At 39.9% G+C, this 14566-nt stretch overlaps 1 protein-coding gene across 11 annotated transcripts in view; it reads right to left on the bottom strand.

The window, feature by feature from the left end:
* BLTP1 (bridge-like lipid transfer protein family member 1) overlaps positions 1-14566 on the bottom strand; it is a 105012-nt gene that overhangs the window by 51037 nt on the left and 39409 nt on the right. For all 11 annotated transcript variants that reach the window (XM_081924677.1, XM_081924680.1, XM_081924685.1 and 8 more), the window contains exons 27-41: positions 14203-14458; positions 12705-13548; positions 11725-11795; positions 9780-9953; positions 7864-7984; positions 7436-7579; positions 6985-7112; positions 6311-6513; positions 5854-6051; positions 5556-5767; positions 5053-5204; positions 4179-4329; positions 2941-3093; positions 2332-2572; positions 238-386 (exon numbers count right to left, since the gene is read on the bottom strand). In XM_081924677.1, coding sequence (XP_081780803.1) covers positions 238-386; positions 2332-2572; positions 2941-3093; positions 4179-4329; positions 5053-5204; positions 5556-5767; positions 5854-6051; positions 6311-6513; positions 6985-7112; positions 7436-7579; positions 7864-7984; positions 9780-9953; positions 11725-11795; positions 12705-13548; positions 14203-14458 — 3197 coding nt within the window. The remainder of the gene's footprint in view (positions 1-237; positions 387-2331; positions 2573-2940; positions 3094-4178; positions 4330-5052; positions 5205-5555; positions 5768-5853; positions 6052-6310; positions 6514-6984; positions 7113-7435; positions 7580-7863; positions 7985-9779; positions 9954-11724; positions 11796-12704; positions 13549-14202; positions 14459-14566) is intronic.

Here is a 14566-nt window from a genome sequence, read left to right as displayed (position 1 = left end):
ACCCCCACCCCTTTACACCTCACCCACCTCCCACCTGCTTGCATATTTCCTCACACTCACCCCACAGCCCTCACCCGCTTTAAAGAATGGAGAAAAGCTTCAGAGTATGGTTTTCTGAATCAACTCCTCTCTGTGAAACCTCAATGAAGCTACATTTGATGCCAGGGGAAGGCACTTCACAAAGTGGCTTGTTTTATATCCAATCTCCTCCTCGTTTTAAGAATAAAGCAGTTTTACCTTTATTTTAAGACCAGAATCACTATGTGTATGAGTCTTGGATAATTTCCTCATAATCTCAGCCCCTGTCACAGGACCAGAAGAAACACCAGCGGGCGGGGGACGGGCACCAGTTCCTTCCAGAAGCATTGTGTGCTCACTGACAGTGGCTGAAACATCCAACAGTTGCACGGATTAATTATAGGAGAAATGTAGCCAAGGCTATTGGTTATTGAGGATGCTTATTACTATGCTGCCCTGTAAGTTCTCATTTACATCTGGTACACAGAATTGCAGACATTTGATTTAAACCCAATTTGAGACCCTAAAACGTGGGCCTGTTGAAAGAGTATAATGCATTTCTGAAGACTGAGCTGCTCACATCCATTTTTTTCCTTGTCTCTTTGCCACAACTATAAAGTAGTTTTCCATTTCTATGCTCTTTTCACAATTGCCTTTGCATCAAGATCTTCTTTGTCAATTTATGGCAATCTAAGTGAAAAGCTTTATGTAGCAGCATTAGTAGAGTATTTTTCATATTGTACTTAAGATACAGCAAAATTACTAAGAACCACAAATATCGATTTGTTGAGTCTTTTCTAATACACACGTTTTTCAATAGTTGTGTGGGAAGCAAAATTGTAATTCAATATAGTTACATAATGGTAACAAGCCTAGTGCTCAGAACTGCAATATTTTATTTCTTGTTGGGCTAAAAAGCTTCAGAAGGTGCTGCCAATACTAAATAAGTATGTACTTGCTTCCAAAGTGTAATATTTGCTGCCAACTTGCACACTCTAGCATAGTTGTCCATTTCTAAACATTTTGATTAATCCCCCCCGCCCCAGTTTTCCCTAACACAAGAGCCCTCTTCCAAGTTTTCCTTTCTCCATGCCATTAACAAGGTGAACAGGAGACAGCACATACAAGCAAATTCACCCAACCGTCCACCTCCCTGTATAAACTGTAGAGCAGCTGTTTGCAGCAGGGAACTGGCTCTTCTCATGTAGGTCCTTCACTTTCTAGAACCCTGGATAACCAAGATTTTAAAATACTTGAGGATCCTACACAATTCAAATACGCTTCCAGCTGCAGTCACCCTCCATGTAGGGCAAAAGAAGCAGGGATGAAAGGGATGGGAAGAACATGCTTATCTCTGTCTGTAATGTTAATTGTGCAGAGAAAGGAATACCTGAATAGACAAAGACTGCATAACCACTACTAATTAATTCCACATGGCACAGACAACACTTCTGTGTAGGTTGAAATCAAAATATGTTAAAACTGATAAATTTGCAAGAAGAAATGCAATAGCAAATATGCAACTGAACTTACTGTCCATGCTAACCATGTTTTAAATTATTACACACTAAGACCTCCTTGATTCTTAATTGCCTGGGTGCCTGATTCAGCCCCCCAAGCAATTTTTTCTGGCCCTTCAAGATCACATATTTTGGTAGCTAAAATGAAAAGTATTAAGTAGAAACGATTTTGGGGCTTACATCTTTTCACCCAGTCAGCATCCTGACGGGGATGCAAATTTTCAGTCTTCAAATCAATCATTTAATGAGTGGGCAGGGAATCATAAGTTCTCCATCTCAATTGAGCAGAGGAAGAGTCTGTGTGTCTGTGTATTTGCCTGAGTGCCTTCTGTCCTGTTTGCACATCCTGTGTGTGCACGTTGAGTGCAGCACAGTCACACCTACTGCTGCCATGCAGCCCACAGATGGCTGGCCAAAGGTGAACATAGCCCAAAAGGTTAACTATTCCTGCATTAGAGGCTATGACTTCAGCTTGTGAAGCAACTAAGTTGAGTACCTTATCTCATGGATAAGAAAGGAACATATATACTAGCCTTAAGCATTCCATTCCGTAATGAAATATGCAATAGCACACAGAAGGAAAAGACAGAAGCAATTATTATTATTTATTCCCAAGGCAAAGTAGATTAGCTTAAAGAAAACAAAACCCAATGTGTGCTTGTGCAACTGATAGTCATTAAATAAGAGGATGTGTATGGAGTGGGAAAGAAGAAAGAAGAAAAAGAAAAGTTTAACACAGTACATTTACAGAAGCAAGTTAAGCTGAGAAAGTGTAGTTGAAATACAAAGATACCTGCATCAAACTCAAATTCTGCTCCATCAGCACTCGTGTCACTTTGAAGACCACCTCCATTGTCTAGGCCAAAGCCATCCTCTTGCTCATGGTGTACAGTTGACTGGAGTTTCATTGGCTGAGCTGGCCTATGTAAACTCACCCCTTTGAAGGCTGGCGTTACCACAATGAATTTCATCCACTGTCTAGCAAGCGCAATGAGACCTTTCTTTAACGTCACCAGAGCAGGAAGGCCATCGCTCTAGAAGACAAACACATAGTACATTCGAAAAACAAATTCAAAAAGGGGGACTCCTTTTAGGCTGTAAAAGGGGGACCCAACCAGGGTATGCAAGGAGCCAATCCATACTTCTTTCAGACAACAGATCCTACCAGCTAGCCCACAACAGCCCAGCTGGGATGGACCTTCAAGTTCTTGATTTTATTAAAAGAAAACAAGGTTTATTTTTTTTCTTTTATCTTACCACATTAACGTCTCTGTGCTATTTCAATAGAACACTTTATGGCCAAAGCAATTCAGACACTTGAAAACATACAGGTTTGGCTAGGAAATTTAAGAAAACAACTTCCACTTAAATACATTTGTAAACACATGACAAATTAGCTTACCATAGTTGCATCTTCAATGATGGAATAGTTTGCTTGATGAAGATAGTGGTGCAGTATATTACACAGCAAACAAGAAGGATTTTCTTGTAGGTAACGGGCTAATTTAGTGAGTCTGTTGTACTTGCTTCTTAAAGGAAAGTGTATGCTTTTGTTCTGAACATATAAAAGTGGTTACATTTATTAAATTCACTGATTCAATACATCAGAATACATCAATACACAACACATTACAAATCTAGCACCAGGCTTGCACATATTGTGCATATTCCAAAACCTAGATACAGAATTATATTAGGATTTTACTATTTAAAGGCATTACCATTTTAGCAACATTGTAATATTTCATTATTTTTTATTGATGTTAAAACAGAAGGCTGACAAAACTTAACTTCTTATGCATTTCACATTATATGAAAACTACAGAAAACAAATAAACCTAACAACATGTTTTGTGGACCCACAATTTCTTCGTTGAGTACAAATCCCTAGTCTTTCAATCTCTTCCTATAGGACCCATGCTGATGTTTCCATGTGGTTTTACTCCTATTCTGCTGAATTCAGTTGCATGTCTAGTATTCATCTTCTACCACAGCCACATCAGTACATGACAAAATACTAAGTACTCAAGTACTGCAATTAGTAATGAAAATCATTATGCAATCAGAATAAATTAAAACACAAGTCACCTGAGCACCAAAAAGCATTCATTCTGTTTCTGCAAGGATTACCCTAATAACAATTTGAGATGCATGGGAAATGTAATGATATATCAAGTAATGTTTTGGCCTGGTTTCATATGATATCCTACTAATGAAATATTAGAGCTATTGTAAGGCAAACAACTAGTTCAAAGCCACATGCAGAAGGACAGTAGAAGTGTTAATATCTGGCCAGTAAAAAGCATTCAGCACTGTTCCAGTACTTTCCAAGGTTCAGGTATCTGAACGTAGAAGTACAAGTATTTTTAAAAGGCAAAGATGCCAATATCAATGTCAATATCCATTTCCAGATTGGCATTATAATATTCACATTTGCATTCTGTTTGTCCTCCAAGATAGTATACATGAGGTTATTCCATATATTCCAAAGGAACAGGCTAGGAAAACTATACTGGGCTAATAAGTGTTTGCAACTATGAACCCAGGGGGGACTGCCAACACACTTCTGAAAATTAAACCACTTTTAAAGGAGGTAGTGATACACTTAATTGTTTATCTATTCATCAACAACACACCCACCTCTAAGGCTTCGGTCATTATACAGCCCATGACAGCACAAACCCGTAGTGTTCCTTCTGTTTCTAATTTGTTTAAGGAGGACTTCACTTGATCAATAGGAAGAAGCCAAGCACCAACAGCAGGAGTTGCTGTGCTTAGAAGGTTCAGCTGCCTGTTTGGGGGGGGGGGGAGAATCAGATATAAAAGTATAATTTCACCTTCCTTAGGGCAACTCTGGTGATTGAATATGAAATTTTCATTTAAATATTCTTTAACTGTAAACTTGAAAGGTTTAATTATTTTCCCATAAATACCAACAACCCTGGTAGTGTTAAAACCCAGCTTTCATCTGTACATATTAGGAACCCAATCCAAAGCCAGCTCATCTAAAGCAGGTTAAGTTCCAAATGGTTTATTATAGAATCAGAAATGCAGATCAAGGAGACAATGCTAGTGAGCAATGCCAAATCTGGATAATTATGAACTGAAGTAATCGTTAAGTAGACCTTTGTTATGACAATAACTACCTACTGCAACAGTTGAAGTGAAAGCTCCTCAGCTCAGAAAACTTAGGCGAGGAGCTTGATCTGGATCAAGACCCTACCACGGACAAAGTAACTCTTTGCCTCCTGCTAGGATCCTGATCTAGAATGCCTGCAATTTGCATAGGAAGAAAGGTTTAACTGGGAGTTGGAAAGTTCCCCCACCCAATACAAATTATAGACACTGAGGGGAGACTCGTCTGGACTGAGAGCACATCAGGGCCCCCATTTGTGTATATGGAGGGGGGGAACCCTGTACTTCAAGGCAAAGATACATAGCTAACATACCATGTGGTTTGGCCTAAAAGACTACAGTACGCAGTCTGAATACCCTAAAGCGGAAACCACCATACCTTGAAAATATATGGGCAGGTGAACGCACATTTGTAGGAGCAGCAAAACTGAACCAAATTTCTTTGATTGTCAATTTCATGCTACAAGAATCAGGTGGAGGTGGCCTTAGAGGGTGGTCTTTTTTCAGATCATCTGATTCAACCCCTTCATCCTATATAAAAAAGATAAAGGGAAGACAGAAGAAAGAAAGGTGCAAGATAAATTTGTTTTTCAGAATGGAAGAAATGCTTCCACTTCTTTAAAATATTCTGAAAGTGCTCGTGGATTGCATGCTTTCCCAGTGGGATGCATCGAAAGTGAGCAATGACAAGAAAATCAGATCCATTTAGCAAATAAGAAAATGTGTTGCTACCAAACAAGAACATTAGAAAACATGCCTTGTACTGTTAAAACGGAAAGGGGTCAAACCATTGCAAGAGGTTATTTATTTATTATTACTTTGTCAAAATCAGTATATATATGTATATGTATGTATATAAAGAAAAAAGAAAACATGTCTCACCTGCTCATCTGAAATGGAATTTGGATGAGTGTCTGATGCAGCACTTAACTGATCACAGGGGAGATTTTCATCAGAAACATCAGTATTATAACCACTACCGGTTGGAGAATCAGAAGAATTGTTGGATGCAAGCAATCCACCCCTTTCTGCAGCTGAAGATTTACCCATGTTCCCAAATGTACTATATAAAACAGCACCAGACTGTCTGCCACCTAGAAGTATAAGAAAGAGGGAAATGTTAGTTTGCTCACTTTATTATGTTAGGGCACAAAAGAAATGGTCCAATATGTTGCTTTACCTTTTATTGTCAAATTTTCGATTCCACACTCAAACATTATCCAGCCCCATTTCTCTTGGCTGGGACCTATCCGTGTTACATCTGGAACAGCCTGATGATCCGTTTCATCTACAAATGAAAAGTCGTCCAACTCTTCCAATGTGAAAAGGACTTTTGATTTTTCAAAAGGAATCGCTGTTATGGCACAGGTCCCAATATCTGCAGGGAGGAAATTATTGTTGATATCAGTATAGCTGTCCAGTAAAATGTTATTTATTTCATTTGTGGGAATGCAAATACAGTTCAAGACATAAGACTAGAGCAGTGCACATTTTAGGCCATTGTGCTATGGCTATACGTTATTCCAACAGTGAAAATTTGCTGCAATGAGTAAATTTTGACAAGAAATAGCTAATGCAGTTCTGATAAGTGTTTTGTAGTGGAAAATCTTTGAAACTAGGATTACAAGCAAGTTTACCTGCTGTATCAAGGCCCCTGAGTTGCCCATGAATACGGTGAATATTAAGCTTTGCTGCAATTTCTTTTCCTTTCTCTGCTCCAGCATTTGATCGCAGAGAACCAGAAGACTGAGGCTGCATTTTATTGGTATGGACATACTTGTCAAAAGTTACAGAGCTTCTCCTCGTTTCGGTACTGTTTGGATTTTCTTCAACAATACCCCTTTTAAATGAAAAGGAAATATTTGAGTCATTTCTTAAACTTCATTTGTACCATCAGCAAACATATTTACAATTCAAGTGTTTTTGTTGCCTAAATAAATGCTAATAGCAAACAGCAATAACTGATCAGGGCAATCAGGTGAAAGTCATAGTTCTCACAGTCACTACTGCAAAATATACATCACAAGTCTGCCCTATATCATCTAATATGAAATGCTTATCATACATAGGACAAGATGGTTAAACTGTTTTTAACATATCATAACGTTTCGCCCAGAAATCTACACTGCACTCGTTTTGAGAAAATCTGGAATGATTTGAACCCATTCCTTTCTTTTTCCATCTCAGTTTGAGACTTACTTTCTAATTTAGGAAGAAGTTGCTATCAAGAAATTGCTTGATAGGTACTTTATTAAGCTCTGCTATGTAATTACAAACAGACACTATGAATTATCAAAGGGTACTCCCTTACCTGTTCATACGAACCTGTGTAGCAATCCTATCAAAACACAAAGCCACTAAAGAAACATGGGTAACATTTTTGCTTGCAGCTGTGCTTGACGATTCTTCCACTGACGCTTGCAGTAAACACAAATTTACCTACAAAAAGCGATCCGAAAGAATAATGAAAACCTTTGCCGTGTTCTTTAAGGATATAAAACAAGGCTTACTTTTCATCCCACTGAATCCAGAAAAACCAACAACAACCTGAATATCACTTCACCCAAATGCTGCTAAAATAACAATGTTAACTGAACAGCCAAACTATCTTGTCTGAAGTGGTATCAAGAAAAATGGAGTGTCTTGTCTCCATTTTATGCCTTGGTGCCCTACTCCATGCTGCTGGCACAATAAGATATAACATTAAGCTAATGCATAAAATTACCCATCTTGCAAGTTTGCTTGGTCATGTTGCTTGTTACCTTGGGCAGTGAAACATTGGCTTGAAGACCTTTAATGGTCACATTATCTTGCTTGAGAGAAAGATTTGTCTGTGTTTTTACTTGTGTTGTTCCCGCAGCAGGGGTTTCTATTTTTGTTCCTCTGATATCCTGCTTGGAGGACAGCTGGGGAGAAATTGATGCCAGTTAGTGCTCCGTTTAGCCTGTTTAAGCTCGCAGAAGTAAAAATGGCACATAATTCAGAGTTCAGAAAGATCTTTTAGGGCAGGAACGAAAGCAAAATAACTTAATCAAAAGCTGTGATGTCTCTCCCCGTTCTTAAGCAGACCACTACTACTTACAAAAGAGAGACAGAAGCAAACATCACCATGGCTATTTCCTTTCCAACCCCACTTTCTGTGAATAAACCTTATGTATTTAGTAAAGATACTATGACATAATAAACATACATTTTCTGAGAAGGTTGTTTTTCTGTTCTGTACAGCTTCTCTGAGGACCTTACAATGCAAATCGTCCACAATGGCTGCAGGGTGACACGTGCAAGCGCAGTGAACCATTGCCTCTATATACCTGCAGGAAAATTAGTTCAAAACAATTTCATTCACAAGAAATAAAATCAAGATACAATCCATACATAGGCTACAAACATTTATTAGCTTACCTTTTACAGAAAAATATGGGTGTGGGGTGGGGACGATGGGAAGGGGAGATACTGAAGCAAGTTGAGTGTAAAGCTTTTCTCTAAAACCATTTGCCAGTTCTGAACCTAGACATTTGATTCTGGCAACTGATCACATTTCCACAAATATTAGGTTCTCCTACAAACACCAAGCAGGAGTCTTGTGCTTCCTCAATACATGGGAAGCCCTCCAATCAATGCCTGCAAAGAGACAATAGTGACCTGCTTTTGTGGGTCCCTTTCCTTAACTAAGTTTCACCTTTGGCAGCCCTATGCTTCTCCCAACCTTTTATGGTCTGGCAGAACATGGGATACTGGGGTAGGATCTCTGTCAGGACCAGAACAAGTCAGTGTGTTGCATCACTGGAATGTAGCACAACATGAACACTTGAGCCTTGGCATGTGCTACAAATTATCTTCCTATATTCTTAAAAACGTAATGTGTTGTCACATGCTGCAGTTCACTTCACTTGCCAACAGCCAGTCATATCAACATGAGGAAGGGCAGGTGGGCCCAAGCAAGCTGTTTAACAGAGAGAGGCCCTTCACCCAGTGGTTTAGCAAACTATTGTGCAAAGTGCTTTCCTATTCCTTAAAAAGGGTGTGGGGCAATAGAGGAGGGGCTTGGGTCAAGCTGGAGAGGGATAGGCAAGGGGGTGGATAAGGTATAAAGGGAGGAGGTTGGTAATGTGTGGGGGAAGGGCAATGGGGTAGGAAGGGTTGGTGAGCAGAGCAAGCAGAGGTGACAGCCAGTGTGGTGTAGTGGTTAAGAGCAGTAAACTCATAATCTGGTGAACCAGGTTCGATTCCCCGCTCCTCCACATGCAGCTGCTGGGTGACCTTGCGCTAGTCACACTTCTTTGAAGTCTCTCAGCCGCACTCACCTCACAGAGTGTTTGTTGTGCGGGAGGAAGGGAAAGGAGGAGGTTAGCCGCTTTGAGACTCCTGCGGGTAGTGATAAAGTGGGATATCAAATCCAAACTCTTCTTCTAATTAATACTGGTGTTTTGCAAGCACAGTATTTCAACAATGCAAGAGGGAGAGATATCTCTAGTTCCAGTGAGACAGATAAGAAAGGACACTGAAGTGATCCTTATTTGGCTGCAACTCATTTCTTAAAATATGTCAGGCTAGCTTCCTGTGATAAGGCTGGGTGATGGGCCATTAAGGGAAACAAAGGAGAAAGGCTTTGTGTGAGATGGCAAATGTGAGATGGCAAATGGGTGACCACTCCCCCAGCTCATAGTTAGTTAGAAGCTGAACCCAGAGTTTGGAGCTGTAGAGTAAAGCAGCAAACTATTTGAATCCAAGGCTGTGGCTATTGGAGAAACAAGACCCTTTTGGGGTGTTGATGCTGTGAACTGCTCTATTATAGGCTCAGGTTGTATATATGTATAAATAAATTATATATCCTAAAAACACCACAGTTGCCACAGTGCCTCATTTCCAAAAGGAAGCATGAACCCTGGGTAAGCACCTGGAACCTCACAGCACTCAGAGATTGGGCTGACATGCAGCAATACTTTACCATTGTCAACATTGAGGCTGGTTATCCTTGACCATTTGAAGCACCAAAACAACACCATGACTTGTGCTGCTGCAACAAGCCCATGTATGTGATCCCATCAGCTGTTTGTTATAAGTTCAGACTGTTAGGTTCGTTCTTCTCCCCAAAATGTGAAATACCTGTCTAAAGCTTCTGCTACAAGAGGAGTGAGAACTACATCCACAGTTCCTTTTATTTCCACAATAGCGGTTGTTCGTGTCTGGGAAACTGGGTGATCGAGCGTCCATTCCTCCGTTATTGTTTCATCATCTGTATTATCAAGGATTTTCTTATCCAAGGGAGTATATGGGTTACTAAACAAACAAAAGTACAAATTATTAGTTTTTAAAGAAAATATGCAGCTGCTTTCTATTGTTACTTGACACAGCAGAATTTATTAGAAGCATTTATTTGGCTAACCCTCTTTTCAAGATACAACTATCTTGCAGTGCTAACAGCACAAGATGAGAGAGTTTAATAAGCTGTCTAATTTGAAGAATGGCAGGTGTTCACAGAAGGCCAATTCAATCACAAAGATAAGAATCCCAGTAAGACTGCAGCATTGGCACGTTTATTTGTTGGGTGTTTTCTCAAATGACTAGCTTAACCTAACCTCAAAAACGTATTTTTGGTTCATAATTCAGTGATTCGTAAATAAGGATGTAGTTTATGCTGTCAGTTGAAGACATTAAAGGCATAATTGCTTTAGCCAATTAGCAAGTGCCTTCAGTCACAATGCAAATCAGAGATTACTAGTACCCACAGGGCACATATACTTCTTTTGTCTCCTTCAATATTTCCTAGAAGACTCAGCCCAATATGTCTAATGAAATGTACTACAAAGCATTACACGGACATTCAAAGGGGAAAAGATGCTAGGGAAGAAATGTGGGTTATCTAAAGAGAGCTTGCAAGCTTTATGCTTCAAAGAAATCCAAGTACAATCTCAACAGTGTCAGCATTAAACAGCTTCTACATGATGAGCTGTACATGACTGCATGCATTATGGAAAGCAAACTGCAAGTGACTAGTATGCATGAGATTATCAACAGCTCCAATGACTGAAATTTGTTTTGAAAGCAGCATGCCTTGATTCATCATCATAAACAAGCTACCCTGAATGAGAATTTTTTAATCGGAAACAAACGTAAGGAAAATGACACATAAGACTCTCACATTTACACAGTCTGGCACCACTTATCAAGCCTGTGCATGCTTTTTATCCGTCAGATGGTAGAATGTTTCACAATCATTTCCATAATCCCCTGAAAAGCCATTTGTGCTTAGAGCAGATAGCCAATGGGGAGGTACACTTTGCTCTTTAGTCTAACAGCATCAAATTGCAAGGATGTTTCAAAGCAAGCAGAATTTTAACACAGGGATCATTGGAAAGGAACAGGAAAGACGTCTATCTCTGATTCAGCACCATACTTTGTGAGATTCTGGAAAGCAGAAGCATGTTTAATGATGCCCTGGTCTTATAGATCAGTCTTGTCGTTACTGCAAAATGGGGAAATTGTTCAAACTGGGGAGGACTCAAAGAAAAAGAATTATTTCCCATACAGTGGTACCTCGGGTTAAGAACTTAATTCGTTCTGGAGGTCCATTCTTATCCTGAAACTGTTCTTAACCTGAAGCACCACTTTAGCTAATGGGGCCTCCCGCTGCCGCTGTACTGCCGCCACACGATTTCTGTTCTCATCCTGAAGCAAAGTTCTTAACCCAAGGTACTATTTCTGGGTTAGCACAGTCTGTAACCTGAAACGTCTGTAACCCGAGGTACCACTGTATCAGTCTATTTTTAAGATTCCCTTCTTATATGCTTCAAGCAGCATGGAAGCTGCTTGGGTGGTGTGCAAATCCATGGTGTGCATGGGAATGTGACACAATTAGCATCTCACCCAGATGGAGAGTGGCAACTGGGTGGGAAAGATTCAGCCCTGTTGACATGGTCATGGTTTTTACATATACCCTTTTGCAGTGTAGGACTGCACCCAACAGAAGCAGCTGCCACCGTCTTTCAAGCACACAGGAAGGGGAATTGACTTTTACAATATAACAAACATATTGCAATTTGTTACTCACTTAGATGTTGATCCTGTAAACTGCATACCTCGGTCCAGGAGAGCATTCGCTGTGAGACCCTGCTTAACAATCTAGAAGAGAAAATTTCTTATTACTTCTGGTCTAGGGGTTTTAACCTTATAAGAGTTTAACATGCAATATCCTATTTGTATTTCCCCTATCACTATGAAAACTGCTACATGTCTACATTTGACTTTACAGTTGAATTTACAGCTGAAATCTGCACTGATGATACAGATTTATTAAAAAACACACACCAAGAGCACCACATAATTCCACGTTATACTTTTAAAAACATTGCTTGAAAGCAACACAAGGGGTCAGTGTGTCTGGCTGTTAACCAGGAGGTTGGCTGGTTCGAGCCCACCAAGGTACGGCTGTGGGCAGGATTCCTGCATTGCAGGGGTCTGAACTAGATGATGCTTGGGGTAACTTCCAACTATACAATTCTATGATTCTAATAAGATGCCTAAGTTCTAAGTGTTCACTGGATCGGTACTTTGTAAAGATGTTACACAAAACCACATATTTAATAGATACAAAACACCCTGACTGAACCTTGAAATAGAAACCCAATCAGAGCACTTCTTCATGAAAATCAGTCTCATGAACACTCTGAAGAGATTTACAACAGAATATTTCAGCTCTTGTTTACTGATTCACAATTCAAACAAATTGTATGTATGGCTGTGAAGAAGTGGCGTGAATTGTTTTTTGGTAAAGCAGATATGCTAACCATTTAACAGACTCCTATGTGATTATGTATCTAACCCTAACTCATTCCCATTTCCCAAGTTACAACTTTAATTCCAACACACTTATCCATGATAATTATTTTATATAACTTTAGCACATCATTTCAAAGTTCACCATAACAAAAATTCACTAACACTATGCACTCCCCATGCATTTTTTTACAACCCAATCAAGTGCTTGCTTTCCTTTAAATTGATTTCAAATTCACTGTGCTATTTTTTTACCTTAAAGGTTGGGACAGAAAGCTGTTCAAAAGATGAGGAACTTTCCTCACTAGTCGGAGTGTCAAGATCTAAAGGGCGATGTAAGGATGATTTAGAGGTTCTTTTGTTTGTTGGATGTTTGACTGACCAGTTAACCACTTGGTACTGGGTAAGGTAACTTTGGTAGCAGTTCATTACAGGCTGCTGGGAAGTAATTTGCTCATTCTCTGGAGCCTTCTCAGCTTCTATGACATATAAATGCTCTACAAGTTCATCTTCTACTCCCAAAGCAGAAACAAATGACGCTTGGGAGGGATGAGTTTTTATTGGTATGACCTTTGGATCATGACTAGTTTCTCCATGCAATGTAGTAGTCAAGGGTCCTTCTACACTGTGATAGATTGAACCTCTCCCATAATCAATTTGTTTGGCTTGCTTTCTCTTCTTTTTTCTTCCAGGATATGTTCCTGGACCCTCGTCGCTGCTTATGGGTTCAAAGTCCTCAGCTGCTGAAAAGTAGGCTTCGCTATCAGCCATTGACATGCTGGAGTCCATGGAGCGATACTGATGAAATGAATTTGAGTCTGCAGAAGGGGTATATGGGAATGAACCGAAGCTTCTCCTTTGCTTTGGAGAGTCTAAGACATTTTCATCACTGCGGGAGACATCACTGCTGAACTGCACACCAGCTGGAACAGGTTGTTTATCTCCATAGAAGGCTGCAGTAAGACTTTTGGTACTTCCAAGTCGAGTAGAACATACTGATGCTTGCCGTTTCAAAGGAGATCTAAGAGGAGATTGTCCAACAGGTCTCTCTTGGAGGTTAGGAGATACAGGACTACTTTCCGAACCTTCTGCTGCAGAACTAGAAGGGGGAGAAAACATTCTTCTCAATAATGATACACATGTTCCCTATAATAATAAGAAACTTTCCAGTTGAACAGTGGAATATGAATGATTTGAATAAATAAATTTGCATATAATCCATAATCACGGGATTCATGAAAGATTGCAATAAATGATTAAACAAAGGTCACAATTCCACAAACTGTGGCACCTGCTAAAGTCCCAATTTCTTTTCTTCAGTATACAGTATATAATGGACTGGACAGTAGCCACTATATATAATCCATACACTGTATAAGCTAATGCTTCCTCTCTCCTGCCCCTCACTCCTCCAGTGCTCTACATAGCAAGGAAGCAACAAGTCTAGACTTGATGGGTAGCATCAAAATCAGCCATTTTGTCAGCACTAGGATTCCAACCTGCACCAAATAACTTTACCCCCTCCTCTCCTTGTGCCCTCCCCAAATCTGCTCTGGAGTGTTGGGGGGAAATCCAGTATAGATATAGGGAGCACTCATAGGGGGGATGAATGCTGCCCACACAGAAATCTTTGCACTGCTGGAACAAGTTAGTTGGGTACTATCCGTCGCCAGCATTGCCACAGATGTTTTTACGTTCTATAGCCAAAGCTTTTGTTGTGTAGTAAATGAACACTGAGAAGCAGCATATTCACCTTCCATGGGCATCTTCTCTTTTTGCACCTGCCAAGAACTCCTTTTGCCCCAAGTGGTCTTCAACAGTGGAAGAAGGGCTTTCTCTATCACCTGCAAGCAAGGGGAGTGCAGCACTAGAACTACTATTCTCTTCTGAAGAGGAGGAAGAACTATGAGATCGTAGCGGTACTTGTAAATTCAGGTGCTGAGATTTTCTCTCTTCTATTCCCACAGTTCGGCATTCCCAATCTTTCCTTTTAGTGCCATTTGCCTTGCCTAAGAACAAAGCAAGAAAATATTATATACAAAACAGTCAATAATAAAGGTATCAGCACTTTCCCTTTTGTTCTTGGTAAAAAGGATTTGAGGAGTAAGTACATATAT

The sequence above is a fragment of the Podarcis melisellensis genome, assembly GCF_964234715.1.
Source record: "Podarcis melisellensis genome assembly, chromosome: 9".
Classification (NCBI taxonomy): domain Eukaryota; kingdom Metazoa; phylum Chordata; class Lepidosauria; order Squamata; family Lacertidae; genus Podarcis; species Podarcis melisellensis.
This window is presented reverse-complemented; position numbering and strand designations above follow the sequence as displayed.